This window comes from Prionailurus bengalensis, chromosome A2, assembly GCF_016509475.1.
Source record: "Prionailurus bengalensis isolate Pbe53 chromosome A2, Fcat_Pben_1.1_paternal_pri, whole genome shotgun sequence".
Lineage (NCBI taxonomy): Eukaryota > Metazoa > Chordata > Mammalia > Carnivora > Felidae > Prionailurus > Prionailurus bengalensis.
The window spans coordinates 31,707,203-31,731,478 of record NC_057348.1 but is presented as its reverse complement, the minus strand read 5'-3'; the positions used below and the strand labels follow the sequence as shown (position 1 = coordinate 31,731,478).

Below are 24,276 nucleotides of genomic sequence, written 5' to 3'. Positions count from 1 at the left end.
GCCGGGCCGGAGGCTGCCGGGCGCGCTCGCCGACTCCTCCCGCTTCCGCTGCCGCAGCCGCCGCGGATCAGCGCCTAGTTACCGTCCGCCCTCAGCCCCTACCGCCGCCGCCGAGATGCCGCTGGAGAACCTCGAGGAGGAGGGTCTGCCCAAGAACCCCGACCTGCGCATCGCGCAGCTGCGTTTCCTGCTCAGCCTGCCCGAGCACCGCGGAGACGCGGCCGTGCGCGACGAGCTGATGGCGGCCGTCCGGGATAATAGTGAGGCCCGCGCGAGCGCCGAGTCAGCGGCCTAGGCCCGGGCTGGCCCCGCGTCCCGGAGCCCGCGGGCATTTTCCCCGCAGGGGCTCGGGGCGCCCCGTGACGGGCCCCCGGAGACCAGGCTCGCCTTCTCGGGCTCTCAGGACCTTCCCTCCCTTAGGGGTGCCCTCGGGGCCCTGGCGCCGTGCCGTCAGAGGGGTCTGCGTGTGTGGCGGCCCTTCCCCTCTGAAGGCAGCTTGGGCGGGAGTGCCGAGGTGCCGAGCTGCGTGCCCGGCACAGAAGAAGGGCTCGGGACCTGCGGTCCTTAGCGGCTAGGCCTGGGCGGGGGCGGTCCTGTAAGAGGGGCCAGCTGTCCGCACGGAGGGGAAGTCTGGGGTCGCGGAGTCGTGCGTCGCAGGCACTGGCCCTGGGCTCTGTATCCTTGAACAGGCCTGGCGGCGCGTGTGCACAAACTGGCCTCTTTCCGCTGCTTGAAGGCTTTTTTGGAACAGAAGCCGGCCGGAGGCAAACAGGATTGCCCTGTCCCCAGCCAGGACTGGCTTCGATGCCAACCTCCCAGCAGCAGGCGTTTACGTTTCGCCAGGCCCTTCGCCGGGCTCTGTCCCGTTCCTTCCCGGTGACGGGGAGGACAGCGGCTCGTGCGAGACGAAGAGGGGGGTGGGCACGGACCTGAGGGTACCAGGGGCGCCCGCTCGTAAGTCACGGCCCTCTCTTTGGCTCGCAGACATGGCTCCTTATTACGAAGCCCTGTGCAAATCCCTCGACTGGCAGATGGATACAGACCTGCTCAGTAAGATGAAGAAGGCGAATGAGGAAGAGTTGAAACGTTTGGACGAGGAGCTGGAAGATGCAGAGAAGAATCTGGGAGAGAGCGAAATCCGGGATGCCATGATGGCGAAGGCCGAGTACCTGTGCCGGATAGGTGACAAGGTGAGCCGAGGTGGTCCCCCCGCCCTCCCCCCCACCTTGTGTAGCCGCAGATAAGCACTTTTCTAGGGTAATAACGTCTCACTTAAAAAATTAACATCCTTCTTAAAATACAAAGGTAATGTGCTTACCTGGCCTCGTGAATGAGCACAAAAGTGAGTAAAGAGAAAGTTTTGTTGCTCCAGTCTGTCAGGAGTGCCATTAAACACGGAAGTGCAGGTGCAGACGTTTTTGTGTACCGCTTCGAAAACCATGGGGTCATTCCCAGTAGTGCACCTTTCTTTCTCACCTTGCTTGGAAAGCATCGGCTCTTTTGGAGGAGTTAAAAAATTACTCTTTATGTAAGTAAGAGTCGCCGTGTAAGAAACCGAACATTACACTTAATGCTGAAGTTCTATTTGATTTTTCTTTGTTCCCTGCCTCCTGAAAGGTAACCTTTTTACTTCTTTTATTACAGGCATGTAAATGTCCCTGTAGAAACTGGGTAGGATAGTGTTTCAAAAAAAAAAACAAAAAACTTTTTGGGGGCTTCTGGCTGGCTCCGTGGAGCATGTGACCCTTGGTCTCAGGGTCGTGAGTTTGAGCCCCCGTAGAGACTACTTAAAAAAATTGTTTTAAATAAGTGGGACGTTAGGGCACCCATGTTGTCTTGTTTACTTTTTCATTCAGCATCACGTCGTGATCTTTCCACGTTAACGTACATAACTCTCGCTCATTCTGGGTAATTCCTAGCTAGTAGTCCACTGTAGGGCTGTTTCCTTGGCCCTTCCGCCAATAGTGGACGTGTATGTTCTTTTCAGCTGTTTGTGCTGGTTGCTTCAATGGGCTTCCTTGTGTGTATATGCTCATGTTCTCTCGAGAGGATTCTGGGAAATGACATCGCTGGGACAGGGAAGGAGTTTTGTCTTCATATATATGGCCGGTTTTTTCCACATATCAGGCAACCTGATTTCTTTCCCGTCAGTGCATGAGAGGAAATACCTACAGGTGTTAGACCTTTTGAATTTTTAATTTAGCAGCTGTGTTAATAGTGGGTAAGAGGATGGGCTTTGAATGTCATTGATTTTAAGTTGTGCCTCCTGAAGTATTTAGATGACAGATGTCGTGGCATCAGTATAAAAAAGTGTCATAGTGTGGATTCTTGGATCAGATGGGCCGGGTTAGAGTTCTGGTTTCAGTAATTATGATTTACTGGACCCTCCATTTCCTCATCTGTAAAATGGGGATAACGACAGTTTGTACTTAGTGAGGGTTAAAGATGGGGGCAGAGAGCTTAGCTTCGTAGCCGGCAAAGAGTGCTTAAATGTTAATGACCAGAGTTACTGTTATTTTAGGCTTAAAACAAGTTTTTTCTTCTTGTAAACGTGATACGTGGTCACTAAAAATTTGGAAAAATCAGAAGAGTTTAAAAATAGCCGATAGTTTGTGTGGTTTTCCCAGTTGTGTGATGTGCTTTGGTTTTAAAGAGGGTACGTTATTACGTGTGAGTGAGCAACTTAAAGCTGTTGATTCTGGATTTGAGGAGTTTCAACAAGAACACGGTTGAGTCAACATCAGGGGTTATCCCTTGGTGATGTGCTCCTATCGTTTTCCATGCTTATTAAGTAACTTTTTGTTTTTTCCCTCCTGTTTACTCTGATTTTTAAAAAATGTGTTTTTGCTTATTTGGGGGGGGGGGGGGAGCATGAGCAGGGGAGGGGCAAAGAGAGAGGGAGAGAGAGAGAATCCTAAGCAGGCTTTGCACTGCCAGCATAGAGCCCGACTCGGGCCTTGAGCTCAGGAACCTTGAGGTCATGACCTGAGCCGAAATCATGAGTCGGTCACTTCACTGAGCCACCTAGGCGCCCCTACTCTCATTTTTAATATGTTATTTACTCTTACTTAATGGATTTTTATTATTCACTGTGTTACCATTGACTACAGTCCTTATTCTTCGTGGTGCTCATTTTGTTACAGATGGGTTAGTGGAAACTCCTTCAAGAAGGTTTTTTTTTTGTTTGACATCTCATTGGTCATCTTTATTTTCTCACATGAGAGGATGTTACAGGCTCACCTGTTATTTTTACTCTCCAAACCTGGAATCATCTGTTTCTCAGGGTGGGAAGGTAGTTGTACTTAGACACCAAGATCTGAGTGCTGGCTGTGTCCATTATTGTCTTGCTAGCCCTTATTATTAATTTAAGAGGTGTAATTTATAATTACATAAAACAAGGCCAGACACATACTAAGAAGTACCAAGTATAGGTGTGTCTGGGTGGCTCAGTGGGTTAAGCCCCTGTCTTCGGTTGAGGTCATGATCTCAGGGTTCATGAGTTTGAGCCCCACATCGGACTCTGCTGTCAGCGCAGAGCCTGATTGGGATCCCTCCCCGTCTTGTGCACATGCTCATGCTCTCTCTCTCTCAAAAATAAACACTAAAAAAAAAAAGAAGTACCAAGTATAGACAAATGATTGTATTTATGTTGGTATTTTTAAAGCAGTAGAAACATCTTAGGGGCACCTGCATGGATCAGTCAGTTAAGTCTCTGGCCCTAGATTTCAGTTCAGGTCATGATCGCACGGTGAGTGAATTTGAGCCTTGGGTTGGGTTTCCAGCGGGCAGTGGAGCCTGCTTGGGATATTCATTCATTCATTCTCTGTCTCCCCCTCTCCCCCCTCTCCCCCCCTTCTCTCCCCCTCTCTCCCCTTCTTCCTCCACTCCCCCATCCTTCCCCAGCTCATGCTCTCTTTCTCTCAAAGTACATAAACTTAAAAAAAAAATCTCATCCCACAGTGCTTTAACACAAAATTGTATAAACATTCCTTTGTATTTTCATAGTCAGTGATTTAGGGAAAGTTTCTATTAACCTTTTAAGTAGTGTGATCATTTACAATAAAGTAGTATAGTATAATCAAGGGGAAAAGTACTGAAAATGTGGAGCAAAGAATATTGAAATAATTGTGACTAAATTGTGACTATTTTTCTTACATTATTTTTTAGAATGTTGAGTATATGTTTAGGCATATTTGATGTATTTTTTATACAAGTGGATAGAAAAGTACAATGAACCTGCATGTAGTTATCACCCACTTTCGACAATTATCAGTTTATGCCTAAGTTATTTTATCCCTGCTCCTACCTGTTCCTTCTACCCATTGTTAAGAAAGTTTCAGACAGCTGATAGTTTTTGAAACTTTCAACTTTTCTCACCTGTTGCCTTGCTTTTCTTGACAGGAGGGTGCTCTGACAGCCTTTCGCAAGACATATGACAAAACCGTGGCCTTGGGTCACCGACTGGATATTGTGTTTTATCTTCTTAGGATTGGCTTATTTTATATGGATAATGATCTCATCACACGAAACACAGAGAAGGCCAAAAGGTACTCTTTAATGCTGGGGATATATTGTCTCTCAATTATGCTATAAATAAGAAACCGATGTAAGAAATTTGCCTCTTTTATTTACAACTAATAAATTGGTCAAATAATTCAAGCACTTATTTAGTAAAATATTTTCTTTTGATTCAAGTTGTTGTTTTCTCTTTGAAAATAACACAAAATTGATAAAAAGTGGCCTTGTCTATTTCCAGATTGTGACCTTACTATTTTTTATTTATAGCTTAATAGAGGAAGGAGGAGATTGGGACAGGAGAAACCGCCTAAAAGTATATCAAGGTCTTTACTGTGTGGCTATTCGTGATTTCAAACAGGCAGCTGAACTCTTCCTTGACACAGTTTCAACATTTACATCCTATGAACTTATGGATTATAAAACCTTTGTGACTTACACTGTCTATGTCAGCATGATTGCCTTAGAAAGACCTGATCTCCGGGAAAAGGTAACAACTACATCTTTAATACTCCTATTTAAAAACTACTCCCTGCTTTTCTAACTTAAGTACTCACGAAAGCACACATTTGTGTTTGTTTCTTTTTAATTTGTAGGTGATTAAAGGAGCAGAGATCCTGGAGGTGTTGCACAGCCTTCCGGCAGTTCGGCAGTATCTGTTTTCCCTCTATGAATGTCGTTACTCGGTTTTCTTCCAGTCGTTAGGTAAGGATAGAGTTCAGTTGCTCATGTCAGTTGTCTGTCTTCGTCTTAATCCTGATTCAGTGTGCAGATAACTAAGGTGACTTTTTATATATGTGAAAAACACTGCGCAGGTAGCTGCTGGTCTTCGATCGGTGTGGCTAATGTTTTGCCCCTTTTGTTTAGGGAGTGGGGTTAGCAGACTATGACTTGTTTTTGTATAGCCCAGTAGGCAAGATTGATGTTCACACCGTTAAAGGTTTGTTTGAAAAAAGTTTTTTTTAAGTTCATATATCTTGAGAGTGCGCATGTGCAAGCGGGAGGGGGAGAGAGAATACCAAGCAGCCTCGGTGTCAGTCCAGCACAGAGCCTGATGCGGGTCTCCATCTCTGTGAGATTATGACCCGAGCCAAAGTCGAATCACGTGCTTAATCAACTGAGCCACCCAGACACCCGTTTAAAATTTTTTTTAAAGAACTAAAAAAATAACAAAATGTTTTTTTTTTAAAGAACTGAGAAGAATATGTGACAGAGGGCTTTGTGCCTGTCAGTGGCTTCAAAATGTTTGGCGTCTGGCCCTCTGATGAAGAAGTTTGGTAGACTCCCTGATTTAGAGTCTTAAGGGAGTAGAAGTCAGAAGTGAGCACATAGTCGGTTACAAGTATTGAGTTTTATGGGGAAAGATGTGAGGGAATCCTTCATTTCCTGTTGGGTTAATGTTAATTGAGTCTTGAATTCAGCAGTGAGTCATTCTTTATGCAGTATGTAAATCTTTGGCTGATTTGCAAATCATTTTCAAGGGCTGTGAGTTGAGAAAATAATTTTGTGAAAGTACTTGTGGTATCCCTCCAAAAGTAGTTAAATGATCCTACCCAAATCTGCTTGATTTTCCTGTCGTCCCCATTCCTTTGTGGTCATTTGGTTTTCTGTTGTTGAGCACAAATACTAAGATGATAAAAAAATTGCCTTGCATCAAGTCAACCCAAAGGTCCTTCCTAAATGATCTTCCTGAAACTTGAAGAACGTGGCATTGATACATTTTCTTGCTTATGCAGCAAATTCCAGAAAGTATTTGCTTCAATAGATAGCCTTCACGAGAATTGTTAAGGGTGGGGATGGGACTCTAATGCTTGTTCGATTTTTGAAGTGGGTTTTGGCCTGATGTCTGTGGAGTGCTTTCTCTATGCATTAAAAGTTAGGCTGCTTTTTGGGGCGCCTGGGTGGCGCAGTCGGTTAAGCGTCCGACTTCAGCCAGGTCACGATCTCATGGTCCGTGAGTTCGAGCCCCGCGTCGGGCTCTGGGCTGATGGCTCAGAGCCTGGAGCCTGTTTCCGATTCTGTGTCTCCCTCCCTCTCTGCCCCTCCCCCGTTCATGCTCTGTCTCTCTCTGTCCCAAAAATAAATAAACGTTGAAAAAAAAAAATTAAAAAAAAAAAAAGTTAGGCTGCTTTTTGAGAATTGATGTTACTTACCTTATGTGACGTGGGAACAGGGTCGTTACCATGTGTTTCCTGCTTGGCTTCATCTTCTCATGCATACTCAGGTGTGTTTGCACACAGGATTGTATTGCAGAATTATCGTTCTTCCTTTTTCATGCTTGTGGGTCTCCTGGTCATTACTGTGCTCAAATGTGGGGCCTTTCCCCTCTTCAGAATGAATCCCTCCCCTGCATTCCTGAGGAGCTCTTATTTCATGCCCCTTCCTCTTTTTTTACTGAGAAATAAATTACATACCATAAAGTTCACCCGTTTCAAGTGTAAAATTTGGTGGCGTTATTGACAAAGTTGTGCAGTCGTCATGAATTCCTAAATATCTTCACCCTGAAAGGAAATCTGGAAGCATTGAGCTGTCACTTCCCATTCCTCCCCCACCTACCACTAATCTTTCTATCTCCATGGATTTGCATAGTCTTACTCTGACATTTCCTATAAATGGCGTCACATATATGTGGCACTTTGTGCCTGGTTTCTGTTGCCCATTTCATCGGTCATCTTGTTGTGATATCTACCAGTGCTGCATTTAGTTTTATGGCTGAATGATACTCCATTGTATGGATATACTACACTTTTAAAACCCCTTCATCAGTTGATGGACATTGGGTTGTCTCTCCTTTTTGGCTGTGATGGGCATTTGTGTGTGTTTCGTGCAGACCTTTGTTTACATTTCTCTTGTGTGTATACGTACTTAGTAGTGAAACTCCTGGATCATGTGGTAATTCTTTGATTAATATTTCAGGAACTGCTAAGCTGTTTTTCAAAGCAGCTGTATCATTTCAAGTCTCCACCAGCAGCGTGTGCGAGTTTGTTTCCTCACGTCCAGTACTTGTTACTGTGTCTTTGTGATTATAGACATCTTAGTGGGTGTGAAGTGCTATCTGGTGGTTTTGACATTTCTCTGACTCTGATCTGTCTGATGTTGAACCTCTTGTGTGCTTATTGGTCATATGCCCCATTTTTACAAGAGCACATTACTTTGTGGTTCTTTCTTAGTTTGTCTCTTCCAACTAGGATTGTTGGGAGTCTTTTTTTTTTTTTTTAAATCTTTGTAATGAACTTGACTACCAGTACATTGCCTGTATATTAGTAAGTGCTCTGTACAAATGTCTGTTGTGTTAATTAAATCAATAACTTAAGAGAAAAGTGAGGAAAAATACTATCGTTGTATAGGAAATTGATGGCTTTGGAAACTGGTTAAAGTATTAACCTCCTCCTACGCTCCCCATCCGTAATCAGTCTTTTATTTAAACATTGTGGATAACAGTTTTTATCTCTACCAAATTAATATGTTGCCCAGATACTTTAGATGCAGAAGAATGGTTAAATTTTCTTTGATGACAAAGTCATTATTTGTACCATTTCTTCTCTAGTATAGTGAGACATGTAGGGTTTATTGGGTTTTATGAGCCTTTTTTGCTTCTCCAGATGGTCATAGTGTGTGTGCTTTAAAATATTTCGTTTGAAAAAGGAAACTGCATCTTTTTCTAGGTAATATATGATTGTTTTTAAAATTAAAAATAGAGAAAATCCTATTCCCACATCCATACCTGTGTTCACTCATCAAATTCTTCCAGAGAGAACCATTTTATAGATCTTTCCAAATCTTTTATTCATTCAAACATACTTGAAGAAATGGAAAACAACATAACAAAAAACCGAAGGTTGTACGTACGCGTGGAGAAATTTCAAACAATGTTATTTAAAGAAGAAAATGGGTCTCCCTAACTGATGCTTGCCAGGGTCCTTTCTCTAGAGGTGTTTGCTGCTCTCAAGTTTCAAATGTGTCCTTCAGGGACATTTGTGTCCAGAGATACAAGCACGTAACACCATCGTTAAACATACGTGGGTGTGTTTTACATGCTGTTTTCTAAGTCGCTTTTTTTTCTCTTCTCAGTATAACGTGAATATCTTTTCATGTCTCTATAAAAATAGTTGGTCATTGAGTCAGTATTTGTAAGCAGCTGTCACGTATCAGACACTGCATATGTGGTGGCAAATCAAACACGTGGAGCTCCTTGGACGTTCTGGTTACCCTCCTAAAAGACCTTCTGTTTCAGCGTGTTGGATGTGCCATAATCCATCCTCTACTGATGAAAAATTACACTGTTTACAGTTTTCTCCTATTGTGAACAACTTTGTTTTGAACATTCTCTTATAATTCATTTTTTCTATTTCCACTTATTTCCTTAGGAAGAAACCCAAGAAAGTGAATTTTACAAAGTATAAACACAATACATCTTGATCACTGTTGCCCTCCAGAAATACTCTGCCAATTTATATTTACACTTTTTTATTGAAGTATAACTGAAATGCAATGTCAATTTCAGGTGGACAACACGGTGATTTGATGTTTATATACATTGTGAAATGATTACCATATAAATCTTACCATCTGTCACCATACAAAGTTAATACCTTATTGACTATATTCTGTGTCCCCATGGATTTATTTTATGTATAAACCATTTCTACTCTCAACTTAAATCATTTTAAGAGAGCCTGGCCCCTTGCCCCTGTACTGCTAACCAGTCTGAGAGGAGGAAAATAATTATGTTGATATTTTATTCATTTCTTGTTTCCAGGGATAGTTTATATTTAACTCTTCAGTCTTCTTTTAAATGGCACATAAATGACAGAAGATGTTTTATGTTCGGCTTATGGATATGACCCATCCTGACGAACAGTTAGCTTCCCTGTCTCTTCCCTGGGTTTTCTTGCTGTATTTTCCAGTTTTATGGAGATAGGACATGTTGTATAAGTTTAAGCTATACAACGTAATGACTTGATATTTATGCATTTATTTTATTCATGTGAATAAGCATTATCTTGTTATAGGGCCATTGATTTCCATGTTGCTGAACCACGCGTTGCTTCACTCATCCTTCTCTCCTTTGATGTTGACCAGCCTTTGCATCATGCCCGCATCTTTGTTCTCTTGAACGATAACACACCTTTGTTTTCCCCAGACCTACCACCTTATCCTTTGTCAGACCTCTTAGTGACTGCCTCAGACTTGGTCATTGCTCTTGTCCCCGTCTTCATTCTGTCAAGTACATCTGGATGGCAGTGATTTCCAAATTCATGTCTCCAGCCTCAAACTTTCCAGTGAGCGCCAGACCCATGCCTGAATGTCTCCTTGATATCTTCACTTGGATGTCTAAGAGGGGAATCCACATGAACACTGTGAATCTCCCTTTCCCTGCCTCCAAAAAACCTCCCAAACCAAGAAACAAAACAAAACAGTTCTCCTTCTCCAGGGATTTGCGTCTTGTTAAAGCCAGAAACATAAGTACATTTTTTTATTTTTTTTGGTCTTGCTTACCTTCCTTCTCCCCATATCTGTCTCTGTGTTGCTGTGTTTTGAATCTGTCCTCCTTTCTATTCTGGGCCGAACTGGGCTCTTCCTGCCTTGGGACTTCTGCATTATTTGCATTGCTCTGTGCCTCCTGCTGTTTGGCCACTTCCTCAGAGGGGTTCCCTGTCCACCCAAACCACAGGAAGGCCTCCTAGTCACTGTTACGTCGCTCTTCTGTTTTCTACACAGAATTTATTACTCTCTAAGAATGTCTTGTATATTCATTTCTCTCTCTTCTTTGAAAACTTAGTTTCTGTGGTAGCAGGGTCTTGGCTTTTTGGTTTACTGCCATGTCCTTACTCTTCAGAGCAGTGATGCAGTAACTATGTAGTAAAATAATTTGTGTGGATTGCTCGTTAATATCCCATATATATATTTTAACCACTTTTAGTGACTTCTAAGAGCTCCTTAGAATGAAAGCTATTAATTCTTATAAACATGGTCTCTGATTTCTCTCTTAACAATTTGTCATCTTATTTGTTGCAGCTGTTGTGGAACAGGAAATGAAAAAGGACTGGCTTTTTGCTCCTCATTATCGATACTATGTAAGAGAAATGAGAATTCATGCATACAGCCAGCTGCTGGAATCCTATAGGTCATTAACTCTTGGCTATATGGCAGAAGCCTTTGGTGTTGGTGTGGAATTCATTGATCAGTAAGTTTAACAATTATGTTAATATAGATCCCTTGAAGTTATGTGTCAACTTGTACATTTTCTCAATGGACATTGCTTCCCTCAATTGTAAAAAAAAAAGTGAGTTTTTCTCTAAATATTATCAAAACAGTCATCTGTTATTTCTGCCTTCATGATATGCCCCTTTTAGTAACAGATGGGGATATCAAGTTGTGGAGAGGTCAAGTGATTTTGCGAAAGGTTGTTAGGACCAGTTATTACTACACCAGTATTGTGTTCCTTCTCTGTGGACTACGTTGCTGCTATAGTAATGACTCTGATGCCTTTCTTAGACCTCACATTAAGATCCTACTTTCTCTGCTAATGCCTCAGGTTTTTTGGCTACTGCTGCTATTCCAGTCACATTAGTTGTTAAAAATGGGACTTTTAGCCCTTGAATCAGTGATTCATCAGATACTTGCTAAGCCTTTATGCTATGGTTGGCACTGTTCCAGGTCCTTGTCGTTATGGACTTTAATACTCTTTATATGGGGAGAGTTAGCTGGTAGGCAAATCAATACATAAGGTAAATTGAGATAGAAATGAATCTGTGGACATAATGGAACAGAAAGATGTGTTTGGCTGCAGTGTATTGGTAGTGTTGGCGGGGGGGTGGGGGAGCTGTGGGAGAGTCAGGCAGATACGTATTTGTGCAGGGCCTGGTAGGCCATGGTATGGAGCTTCGGTTTTAATCTAGGCCCTGTGGAAAGCCCCTGGAGGATGTTACGCATGAGAGTGATAGGTTTTCATGCTGTGTCTTAGACTGCAAGGGGACAGGGAGGCTAGTTGAGCTGGCCGTTGAGTACAGTAGCTCATGGAGGAAATAGGTGGTGGCCTGGACAAGGGTGTGGGAGGAGTACACATTCAGAATATGTGCTGTCCTTAGAGTATCTGGATCAGTGCTTCCCAAATACAGGTCTTATAAATGTTGGTGATAGTTTTCAGTGGCCCACAATGGACAAGATGGTAAAGTTAAATCATGCTATATTTCATTTAAAAAAGAACATTCTCATTTTAGGGGTTTGATTTTTCTGGTTTATTATGAAAAATTTCACATCTGTAGGAAGTGCTAAGGGGTTACAGTGTTGATTGTATCGTTAACATTTTGTTGTATCTGGTTTACTCTGTATCTGTATATCCTAGGTTTCAAACATTTCAAAGTAAATTTTAGCCACCCGTACATTCCATCCCTACTTGCTTCAGCATGCATATTTGCTTACAGGCTTGTTTGGAGGTAATGTTTACATCTGGGTGAGAGACACAGATCTTCAGTATGACCTGAGCTCCTCTATTGAGCTGTCACTATCAGAAATCCCCTTATACTCTTCCTTTGAAAGAAAAAAGGCAGTGATTGTTTTGTTTGCATTTTAAAAATTGTTACCAAAATAGAAGGCTGGTATGCCTAGGTTGGTTTTAGTTCTGAATTGAACTAGTCTGTGAAATTCCAATCTGGTAACTACTGCCCAGCAGAGTTGGTTCCTGGAATGGGGGGGTGTCCATTAAGAATGTGATTGTTCAGGACTCACTGAAGGGGTGGCTTACTGTGGTGAGTAGTGCATGCAAAACCAGGGCTGGCCTGGCTGCTTCTGGCTTTCTCACTGAATAGCTATGTGGCCTTGGTCTGATTCTGCCCCTTCCTCAGTTTCTTAACTGTGCCACGGAGGTGATCCAGCCTTGGCTACTTGGGGGCTATTTGAGGCTCAAAATGACATTGTGGATAAGGTGCAGAAAAGCAGCAGGAATGTGCCATTAGACATACTGCAGTGTTCAACTTATTACGGTGACCTGAGTTCTGGATGGTGTATTTCAGATGGTATGTGACTTTTTTCCTTCATGCTTGCAGGCCGGCTCTAAAGGCAAAAGTTAAATGTACACACAGAGCTCTAGGTGTTACCTAGAAATAAATTTCTGACACCCAATTCACATCTGGGTTTTTCCTAGATCTTTCTTTTTTTTTAAATGTTTATTTTTGAGAGAGAGAGGGAGGGAGAGACAGAGTACAAGCAGGGGAGGGGCAGAGAGAGGGAGACACAGAATCTGAAGCAGGCTTCGAGGTGTCAGCACAGAGCTGGAGGCGGGGCTTGAACCCGCGAGCCGCGAGATGACGACCTGAGCCGAAGTTGGAGGTTTGACGGACTGAGCCACCCAGGCACCCCTTCCTGGATCCTTTTTATTCCTCCCTTTAAGAAGGGTCTGAATTAGTAATTTTGAACATAATTCTCCATCACTCTTCCACTTCCTTAGATATTGTTGGAGAATGGGAAGGGGCCATTACTTGAGTAAACACTACTCTGTTGACAGGTTACCCGCGATCTGCATTACACCATTGTGTGTTGGTAGGTCTTCTGCTTGAAACCTGGGATGCAAATCTGGTTTTTAGGTTATTTGTTCAGTAAGTACTCCGTTCATCCTTACTGCGTACCTTCTGTGTGTGTGGCACCATGCTGCAGGCTTGGGGAAATACTCCCTGCTGGCAGGACGAGCAAACGTGGGATGTGTTCGGTTGGCACAGAGGAGAGGACAGGTGGTTTGGATCTAAAGCAGGGAAATGGGACCTGCATGCAAACTTGGGGACATACTAGTTATGTTGTTGTAAACAGCAGGGAAGCTGCGCCCAGATTATTCTTGGGGTGTAGAGTTCAGAGTGAGCATACCCGGGAGTCAGTATGTGTGATTCAAGTGCCTGAGAAACGGACACAGATGGCTCCTTGTGCGCCTTTAGACTTGAGGTCATTGCATTTTTAAGATTTCCCTAAGAAGGTAAGGAATAGGGGGCTTTCTCGGTGGAAGCAGTAGCACAAAAAACGTAGGAGGGTGTGGTGTGGCGTTATGTTCAGAAACAGACAAGCAGGGTTCTGAATGCCAGACTGAGGAGTCTGCCCCACCAGTCCAGGCACAGGTGAGGCTCTGAAATCTGGGGGTGCTGGGAGTGACAAGCACCTTGGGCATCCACGGTCAGGCTCTGGGGTTGAGCAGTCTGTCCTAACCTCAGCAGAGGGCATTCTGGAGTTTGTCTGTAGAGCTCGTGTGTAAGTCAGAGCTGCTTTCAGAGGTTCCTGGATAGATTTGGGTGCAACCATTAAGGCTGCCGGTGGTTACATTCGGTGTAATTTTCTGTGTGAACCTCAGCGCCGGAGTAGTAGTTGTAAATGGGTTAGCAGCTGTCTCTGGAAATGGAACTATTTCAGTCTTTGCAAAACGAACACAAGTGAGTTTAGAAAACCCAAAAAAGTTGAAAAAGACCAGTGGTTGGATCAGATAGATTTTTGAGGGAGAGTAAGTGTGCCACCTGTGTATCTGTCTGTACCTATCTCCCAATAGCATAGCTTTTTCAGCTTTGAAGCTCTTTGAAGCTCATAACCAGATTTTCCAAAATTATACATTTCCTTATTAAAAATGCTAATTCTTTCTACCAAGATTCAATAACGTTTAGTTCCTTTGCATCTTATTATATCATTCACTCTTCTGTAAGTGGGAGACATCCCTCAGCATTGCATTATACTTTCTTCTCCCCAGTATGATGGCATTACAGCTTTGATTTGCATTTTTTTTTTAATTTTTCAACGTTTTTTTATTTATTTTTTTTGGGACAGAGAGAGACAGAGCATGAACGGGGGAGGGGCAGAGAGAGAGAGGGAGATACAGAATCGGAAACAGGCTCCAGGCTCTGAGCCATCAGCCCAGAGCCCGACGCGGGGCTCAAACTCACGGACCGCGAGATCGTGACCTGGCTGAAGTCGGATGCTTAACCGACTGTGCCACCCAGGCGCCCCTGATTTGCATTTTTAATGAGTAAAATGGATCTCCCTTGTGTATATAACTTTGCCCACATTTTAATGAGCCATTTGATCTGTGGGTTGTTTTTTTGGTTGTTTTTTTTTGTAATTTACACTGCCAACATCTTCTGTCCATGTTGTCATTTAGTTTGTGACTTGGTTTTGGTGATGGTGTCCTATGTAGAAATTCTCTTTACATAACCAGGTTTATCAGGGGGTCTTTAAATATAGTTTCTGGGATTTGTCACAGTTAGTTGCCTTAATACCATTCTCAGCACTTTTGTCAGAGATTTGTTAAGATTCAGTCTCTTTTTTGTTGTTCATATGCTAGGATCAGGATGTTTTAGCATCTGGGAAAGTAATCTGTCATATAATTCGTATTTAAATTGACCTATTCTATTACAAGTAGATTATTTTAAAGAAGTCATCTTTCCATTTATTCTCTTGGGTAGCATTGCAAAGTCTTCAGCTTTTGTACATCTGTAAGCATTTACTTTTCCCTCTGTGCTGGTACACGATCTCTGACCGTGCTTCATTGCTAATGCTAGTCCCATCTGACCATGTTCTAGATAGGTTCAGTTTGAGGTTTGGGGTTATGACTGTATAGGTATTCCGAAAGACCTTTTTCACAACAGACTACTATCATCTGTTCATTCCTGATCCTAATTTAGCCTGGCATCTTCTTAGGTCTTAAAAATAATTTGCCAGCTTTTTTTTTCACCTCCATGCTCAGAAGGGATTTTGAAAATCCAGAGCATGATCTGCTCTTGTTGTATCACGTGCCCCTGCCCCCATTTGTTTCTCTCCCTCCAGGCTTTTCTTTGGAGCTTTAAAGATGTGCTTACGAATAATTTCATTCACTAAATAGGAAATTTCATACTCCTCGTAGCAGAGGAGCCTGCAGTATGCCAAGATCTTCTCGGCTACTGCGTATTCAATAGCTCAGCCTGGAAGCAAACTAAATGTCCCCTTGAGAGAGAGTGGAAACACGTATTTAGGGCAGTTTATGTTTTTTAAGAATTCTGTATGAGGCTAACACTAATGCCTTTTTCCCCCCCTCTTGATTATAGGGAACTCTCCAGATTTATTGCTGCAGGGAGACTACACTGCAAAATAGATAAAGTAAATGAAATAGTGGAAACCAACAGGTACTGTTAAGTTTGTGTACCACTGTGTATCAGAATAAGGGGCATTCTTTTAAAAGCAGGCCGACTACGGTTATGGAGTACTGTGACTGGTAAATAATGCCATCTTTTTCTTGAATTTATTTATAGACCTGATAGCAAGAACTGGCAGTACCAAGAAACTATCAAGAAAGGAGATCTGCTACTAAACAGAGTTCAGAAACTTTCCAGAGTAATTAATATGTAAAACCATGTAAACCAAGGATTTCCTTTAGAGATAACTATTTGGAATTTTTATAGCTTACTTTACTATGTGCCCAGTTCAACTGTATAAAATAAACACTGCATTGTTGTTTCTTTCGATTTACTTTTTTCTTATTAATACCTACTTTTAAAGAACGGAGGCTGGTGATACTAAAATAATGCCACTTTGATAATCAGAGACAATAGAGCCGGAGTTCAAATCTGAGGTTTATACAAAAGTCTCCTGAATTTTAGAAAGAAGAAGAGTACATACTTGGGATGCCTCGGTGGCTTGGTTGGTTAACCAACCGACTCTTGGTTTCGGCTCAGGTCATGATCTTGCGGTTTGTGAAGTCGAGCCCCAGCACGGGCTGCTTGGGAGTCTCTCTATCAAAATAAATAAGAATACGTGCCATATAGTAGTCCATAACTAAACACCGCGTGTCCCATGTAGTACACCAGACAGTAGATAAATGCATCTCAAGCTTTCCCTCACAAATGAATAACCACAGAAGACATGGTAGTCTCCTCCAAAGGAGTAACTTCCTAACCCTCGAGTCCAGAACATACCACTCTCATCGAACACTGATCAGAAAAACCCAACAACCTATGTCGATATTGGCATTGGGATCTGTTTTTCCCCCAATAAACCACCACAGTAAGGAAAACAAAGATGTTCTATTTTTTTTTTTCTTAATTAGAATATAAACCCTGTGAGTCAGATGGGGAGAAGTGCTAGGAAAAACGAAATCTAAAACCCAATGAAAACGAAATCTAAAACCAGATAAATGAGACAGTGAATGAGGGCGTGAAGAGCTCTTCTAGGGGGTGTCACAGAAGGCCTCTAAGGTGACATTTAAAGAAAGAGGAAGAACCTGCAAATATCTAGGAGGAGAAAGATGGAAAGTCACTGGAGGTTTTAAGCAGCGAATGACCCGATTTGACTTAAGCTGTCAAGTGTCACGGTCCATAGCAGGAGCCGAATTTGCTGAAAGATGAGAATGTGGGGAGAGAGTGAGTCCGGGTTGATCTGAAGCTTTTTTAAATTCTGAGTTTGACAACAGCCATCTGAGTTGAAGTAGCATTTTACTATAAACGGGGAGAGAAGTATGTGGTGTTTTGTGATCAGAATGATTCAGTGACAGAGGAGAAAACATCTCAATCGATGGTAACTGACACAATTCAACATTCATTCATGATAAACGTGTAAGCAAACTACAGATAATAAAGGGGGCCAGTGACGTGACCAGAGCTGTGCTCCGACAGAAGTCTACTTCCTGCGGGCACTGTATGGTGGGTGGCAGGCTAGTAAATTGCTGGACACGCCTCATGCGTTTGAGAATATCCACTTAACGGATTCCCAAAAACGCTTACTTACAAAACCTTAATGATTACTATAATTTCTTGAAGAAAACGTGAATAGAAGTACTGTACTCTTAACCCAGGATCCTGAAAATCCGGGGAATTTGTGAAAGCCAACATCTTGTAGTCCACTGAGAACTTACTGTGTTCCTTGTGTCCATTTAAAGAGTAGAATTCTGTTCATAGCAAACTGACTCATTGCAGTGCATGCTAAAGGAAAAAAAAAAAAAGGATTGAAATGTCAGTTTCTTAAAATAGCCCTTTTCCTCCGCTCCCACCTCTAAGATCGCCATGCCTGACGTGATCACAGAGCGGTTCTGGCTTTTCATTCAAGGCTTGGACTTACCCCTGGTCTAGAGAGGGAGTTCCCAAAACACTTTTCTTTTTCCCCACTTGCTTTCAATGTACTTGATTTTATTTTTTTTCACTGTTTTAGCCCAACTGCATAAAATGAGGTGAGGATGACTTAGACGCTAAGCTAAAAGAAACAAGCCATCTAGTTCAGGATAGGGAGAGTCACAACTCTAGTAGCTGATAACTGTCTAGAATAACTTACCTTACAGATGAAGGAAACAATACAGTTTTGAGGTGAAGAGTCCATTTTTTCCTTTTTCTAAAAGGTAATATATGCTCATTGCAAAAAAAATTCAAGATACCAAGGCGGGGGGGGCACCTTCCTGGGTGGCTCGGTTGTGTCCACCGACTCTTGATTTCAGCTCAGGTCATGATCTTGCAGTTGGTGGGTTCCAACCCCGACCTGGGCTCTGAGCTGATAGCACAAAGTCTGCTTGGAATCCTCGCTCCCTCTCTGCTTCTCCCCCACTCATGCACACGTGCTCTCTCTCAAAATAAACTTCAGAAAAAAAAAAACAAAAGGAGATAATAAAGCGGATTGCCTTGTCATTCCACACCCTAGAGAGGCAGCTCCGGTCACCATTTTGATGCTCTCCATTTCTAATCCCCTGTACGTGTAGTTTTTAATAGAAAATTGGACCCTTTGTTACATAATGTTCACGAGTTATTCTATGTAATTACAAATCCCAGTGGACTACTATGATACCTCAAAGTAATCTGGAGGTGAAAATAAAGTTGGCATCCAACCCGTCTCTTTCTAAGAGGCCATATGCTGTGGGAGAAACAGGACTGACACTAAAGCTAGAAATCGGCAATTCTGGTCCCAGCTGCCCTCACACTGGCCACCTGATGTTGGGAGAAATAACCTCCTTCATCTCTCCCAGCCTATTCCCCCTCATTTGTAAAGTGCAGGAGAAATCAGGCTTATGTGGCTCATCTACGTGAAAACACCACTACAGCACTGAACACAACAGCAATTTACTAAAATGCATTTCTCAGTACAGTAATTTGAGTGTTTAGTAGAAAGTTATCATGTAAGATAAATAAATTGAGGTACCTCAGCCAACTTTTGTAGGATAAACAATTGTCGAGATTTTTGTATTTGATCTCACCAAACTGATGTTTTTTTAACGTTTATTCACTTTTGAGAAAGACAGTGTGAGCAGGGGAGGGGCAGAGAGAAAGAAGGAGACACAGAAGCCAAAGCAGGCTCCAGGCTCTAAGCTGTCAGCACAGAGCCCGAAGTGGGGCTCGAACTCTTGAACCGTGAGATCATGACCCGAGCTGAAGTCAGACGCTGAACAGAGACTGAGCCACCCAGGCGCCCCGAAACTTATGTTTTTAACACACTTCCGTCTGTTACCAAATAGGACTGTGGATTGCTAGTGTCTGCTTTATGGACAGAGTATTTTCAATCTGATAAAAGGCTTGCCGAGGAAATTTTAGGTCCAAGTTCATGTTTCCCACAGGTGGGGATCAAAAAGTTCAAAAACACCAAAGCCAATCAGGATGGCAAAAGATGCCTCCTGATGATACAAACTTGCATACTGGTCACCTACAAACTGCGATGCTACCGCTGTCCCCCCCCACCCCCCCCAAAGTTTTCAAGAAAAAATAATAATTTATGGTCACCATCTAAAAATTGAAAACATAATTCAGAAATCACCTATCTAGCTTCTCTGGAAGAACGGACACATTAGGCTAACTCCAGTCTCATATTGCCAGTCAAGCTAAATGGTTATTAGCACATACTCTCCATCATGGCCTGGTTCACTTGGCCTTCCCTGTTGCCTTCTACTGCTTGCCGGCCCTGGTGGCATGTGAGTTTGTTTTTCCTGCATTACCCTCCCCCCCACCATATTGTACACACTTTATGATTGAATGCATTTAGTCTTTAATAACCTGACCAAGCATTAACGGATCAGGTTAATGATCATTAGCAAACTGTATAATTTTCAATTAATCCTTGGTGCTGTTTTTAACCTAGCTCTTAAATTTTTTTTTTAATGTTTGAGAGAGAGAGAGAGACAGAGCGTGAGTGGGGGAGAGACAGAGATAGGGAGACACAGAATCCGAAGCGGGCTCCAGGCTGAGCTGCCAGCACTGAGCTCAACGTGGGGCTCGAACTCACGAACCATGAGATCATGACCTGAGCCGAAGTCGGACGCTTAACCGACTGAGCCACAACTGAGCGACCCAGGTGACACCAACTTATCTTTTAAAGAGGATTAATGGCTGATGCTTGAAATATTAGCTTCCTCCATGATGGGGGTCAGGGGGAGAGGGGGATAAGGTAATCTCTCACCTTCCTCATGCAGTACAAACTACAAGTTGTAGGAGACCCACCACCTCCACAATGGCCATGGGGGAATGAAGTTAAATCCCTATTTGGAAAACATGAAAAGCTTAGATAACCACTAGGTTCCAAAGGCACAGACAGAACACGGGTTTGCATTACTGTGTTTCTGAAGACCTACAAAGGATACCAAGAATTGTAGAAGTTTGGTCCAGCTCACTCTAACCTGGAAGTACACGGTCAAGGGGGAGGATTACCTCCTGTCACTCAGAAAGCTCTGCCATAAACCTCCCAGTACACACTGCATGTGAAAAGTTAAGGGCAGGCAATGGGCCACTCCGTGATCAGTCTCGGTCCAGCAGTTCTAAGTCCTGAGACCGCCTCAGGGAAGTGACCACGTCGTCAGGACTGCCACTATGTGGCATCCTGGCAACTTTGCCAACCCCCTTAAGAGTTCGCCAGAGGCCCGCTTTTCCAGGGTCTCCGCAATTAGTGTAACATCGAGGCTGATAAAACTCTTCGTTTGGTTTCTGAGGACTCTGCTTTTCTTGAAGTCCTCTGTTAAGGGCTGTTCCCTCATATATACCGCAGAACTTGGGGCCAACACGCAGTCCACTGTTTGCTAGACCATTGCTCTCTCCTGGCCCTAGGATTTCCACCCTCATTCAAAATGGCTTCTCTATGAAGCTGTTCACCACCTACAATGCCACCGACTCACTTGTGCTCACTGCCTTTAGACCTCCAAGCTCTCCATCCTATTTACGCCTGACCGAGCAGCTGGCTCGGTCTTCCTCTCAACCCTGACGACTTTGAAACTGGCAACCTATGCAGTAAGAGCCTCGCCTCACGGTTCCTTAGGCTGAACTCCAGGGCTCTCTCCCCTGCCACTTCTGTCCCCTGCCGTAGTCTCTCTCTCCCAGGACGCAGGAATCACAAGCACCTCTGAACAGCTCTGTTGTTAAAACCGAAACCTGCTATTCGACTCTGACCCCACCATCTGACCCCTCTGTTCCCTGACCTGTCCTTAAAGTGCTGTGCCACCCTCCTAACTCTTTAATCCGGATCCGCTTTGGTTAGCCCCTCTTCCGTTAACGGCCACACTAAATTAAACGTGGACTTGGCTTTGTGACTTTGAACAAATCACTTAACTTGTCTCATCACAGACAAGTTACTTGGAAGGGGGATCAGGAGACTTTACCGGGAGGGTGATTACAAATACGGTTCCGGTTCTATCCCTTGAATACCCAATCAAGCCCATCATCATGGACTGAGCCAGACCCTCACTCACAGGCCTTAATTCCTTGCTCCCTGCTTGAGCGCCCTGCTCAAGTTCTACCTTTTCCACTCAGCCAATACCTGTTGTTCCAATTATCCTGGAGAAAGAGGGAGGAGGAAATGCAAACCTTACCTGAGCGGGTTGATGACTGGGTTCTTAATGACAGCGGGGTTAATGACAACGGGGTGTCATCTGTCGGTCTAAACTTCTAACGAAACCATTTCCACCTCATCCTCTGCCCTCCCTGAGCTGCTAACTTCACTCTTTACCGATCTGTCTTCACCAAAATACACTCTTTCTCCCAAGTTTCATTGAGGGCTTTCTTCTATCCTTGGGCTGTGGAGGACGGCCTTCAGGTTTGTGAAGTCCTGGAAGTGGAACATAAAATGCGGTGCGTCTGTGCCTCTGGCAGAGAGAATCCATAACTCCTTTCATGCGATTCTTGTAATCTGTGAAAGAAATAAAAAGATTAAGAACCCACGATCTGATAGGCCTGAATTCACAGCCTGGCGACGTCACCAGGAGTTGTGGAACCGTAGGCAAGACACTTAACTTCGTAGATGTTTCACATCCATATGAACAGGATCAAAATTCCTACTCTAGAGAGGCTTTGTGAGTGATACTGTTTGCAACATGCTTCGATGGGCATTTCAGGCATTCAACTAGATGGGCATTATTTTAATGTAATAATGAGCCAAATCTATTAGCTGCCTGTTTTTCCTAGGTAAACTCATATACTCCCGTGACCTCATTTACCATCTGAGAAAAAATCACAGCCTTCTAAGGTGAAAGACAAGTTTAAAGAACTCCCATTAGCAACGGAAGCAAGAGTTTCTTTCTTGAAGGAAAGGATTGACAGAGTAGCAAGTGGGGTAAGGTGGGGAAGACTGTAGGTTTGGCTGAAGGGAGAATTCTTTGATTAGGATGAGGAGGGGGGCCCAAAGAAGACATCCAGATGGCCAAGAGGCACATGAAAAGAGACTCAACGTTGCTCCTCATCAGGGAAATACAAGTCAAAACCACACTCAGATATCACCTCACGCCACTCAGAGTGGCCAAAATGAACGAATCAGGAGACTATAGATGCTGGCGAGGATGTGGAGAAACGGGAACCCTCTTGCACTGTTGGTGGGAATGCAAACTGGTGCAGTCGCTCTGGAAAACGGGGTGGAGATTCCTCAAAACATTAAAAATAGATCTACCCTATGACCCAGCAATAGCACTGCTAGGAATTTATCCAAGGGACACAGGAGTGCTGACACACAGGGGCACATGTACCCCAATGTTTATAACAGCACTTTCAACAACAGTCAAATTATGGAAAGAGCCTAAATGTCCATCAATGGATGAATGGATAAAGGAATTGTGGTTTATATACCCCATGGAATACTACTTGGCAATGAGAAGGAATGAAATATGGCCTTTTGTAGCAACGTGGATGGAACTGGAGAGTGTTATGCTAAGTGAAATAAGTCATACAGAGAAGAACAGATGCCGTATGTTTTCACTCTTATGTGAATCCCGAGAAACTTAACAGAAGACCATGGGGGAGGGGAAGGGGGAAAACAAAATAACAGAGAGGGAGGGAGCCAAACCATAAGAGACTCTTAAATACTGAGAACAATCTGAGGGTTGATGGGGTCAGGGAGAGGGAAAAGTGGGTGATGGGCATTGAGGAGGGCACCTGTTGGGATGACCACTGGGTGTTGTATGGAAACCAATTTGGCAATAAATTTTATATATGTATATATATAGGCAGAGGCAGAGAGGAGGAGACAAGGCAGAGACGTGTAAAGGAGGTGGTGTCAGGCAAAAGAGAGGGAAGGGCAAGAAAAAGGGATTTCCAGCAAAGATCGAAATGGCTTTGACTTTTGGCACTTGCACCACACCGGCTCTAGGCCCCGACAATCTCGGGGCGCTGACAGCTACATTTGGTTAAACGGTATGTCCCTGAGAATGAAGGCCCCATGACATTTAAGGTCCTCGACAATGTGGTACCAACTTCTGCAACCCTTCAGCCCCTCCTTTCCAGAAGCTTCACCTAGAATGGATCTCTCTTCCACATTTCTTCCCACCTATGCTTGCCCAGTTTGCTCCCTCTGCCGAGAATGACCTTACCCTGCCTTCCTGCCCAGCCCCCTTCCTTGCACTGGGAGCATCTCCTGCTATTCACGGCCAGGTTACCTGCAAGGGAAGGGAAATAAAAAAGCGTTAAGAAATTGAGTGAACCGGGACACCTGGGTGGCTCAGTTGGTTAAGCGTCCGACTCTTGATTTCAGCTCAGGTCATAATCTTGTGGTTCACGAATTCGAGCCCTGCGTCGGGTTCTGCACTGACTGCGCAGAGCCTCCTTGAGATTCTCCCCACCCCCCCACCCCCCGAAGTGAATAAACTTAAAAAAAAAAAAAAATTGAGTGAACCTCCTCCCAGAAGGTTGAAGAAGGACGCCCAAGGCAAAAGGAGCTTCTTAGGGATGATTTAGGAGTTGGTTGATCTAAGGAGGGAATGGGAAGTCCATGGTGTGGTGGGGGGTTGAAACTACCCTCACTCCAATTAGTATCCGGACATTTTCTTCAACACACAAATCAGTCGCTTCCTTTGTTATCTTAAGCAACAAAAATAATTTTTAATTTTTTAGAATGATTTGTAAATTGTCAAACTTGTCCAATTTCTAGAGACAAAAAGTTTATGTTGTGCGCTGAATAATACCGAAATGCACCTGCACTGCCGGTGAAGGAAGAAGTACGTAAAAGCAAGGAAGAGATCGGACTAGCCATGGATACAAAACTTACCTCGGGATACAAACGGAAAACCGACCACACGCCATCGCATTTACACAAAAGCAAGCACAAAGACAACGTGTTTCCCAATCTATCGACTTCCCTTTGTTGACAAACCTGCAGGGCAAGAATGCAGTAGTGTTCACAGTTTACCCAGTCATCAGTTGCTCCGAAGCAAAGCTTTGTGCCCAAGAATGAAACATCCTCAGCCCTCACAAGTACTCAGCTTATACAGAAGGGAAGGTAAACATAGGTGCTTCACAAGGGGGTCTGATGCCAAAAATGAATGCAAGTCAGACGGGATTGAAAGGGGTTTAGGATCACGAGGCAGAAACATGTAAAATA

At 43.5% G+C, this 24,276-nt stretch overlaps 1 protein-coding gene and 1 long non-coding RNA gene across 2 annotated transcripts; one reads left to right on the top strand and one right to left on the bottom strand.

The window, feature by feature from the left end:
* The first annotated feature begins 20 nt into the window (after positions 1–20).
* Positions 21–15,983, top strand: PSMD6 (proteasome 26S subunit, non-ATPase 6). The gene is made up of 8 exons (XM_043587863.1): positions 21–260; positions 985–1,190; positions 4,402–4,547; positions 4,786–5,005; positions 5,112–5,220; positions 10,534–10,702; positions 15,567–15,644; positions 15,771–15,983. Exons 1-8 carry the CDS (start codon positions 116–118, stop codon positions 15,865–15,867), a joined length of 1,170 nt encoding a protein of 389 aa, XP_043443798.1. The 5' UTR covers positions 21–115; the 3' UTR covers positions 15,868–15,983.
* A 95-nt stretch (positions 15,984–16,078) lies between these two features.
* Positions 16,079–17,936, bottom strand: LOC122487398. The gene is made up of 3 exons (XR_006298366.1): positions 17,782–17,936; positions 17,369–17,435; positions 16,079–16,250 (listed from the first exon to the last, which is right to left on the bottom strand). It is a non-coding gene; the product is annotated as an uncharacterized LOC122487398 (long non-coding RNA).
* Between the last annotated feature and the right edge of the window lie 6,340 nt (positions 17,937–24,276).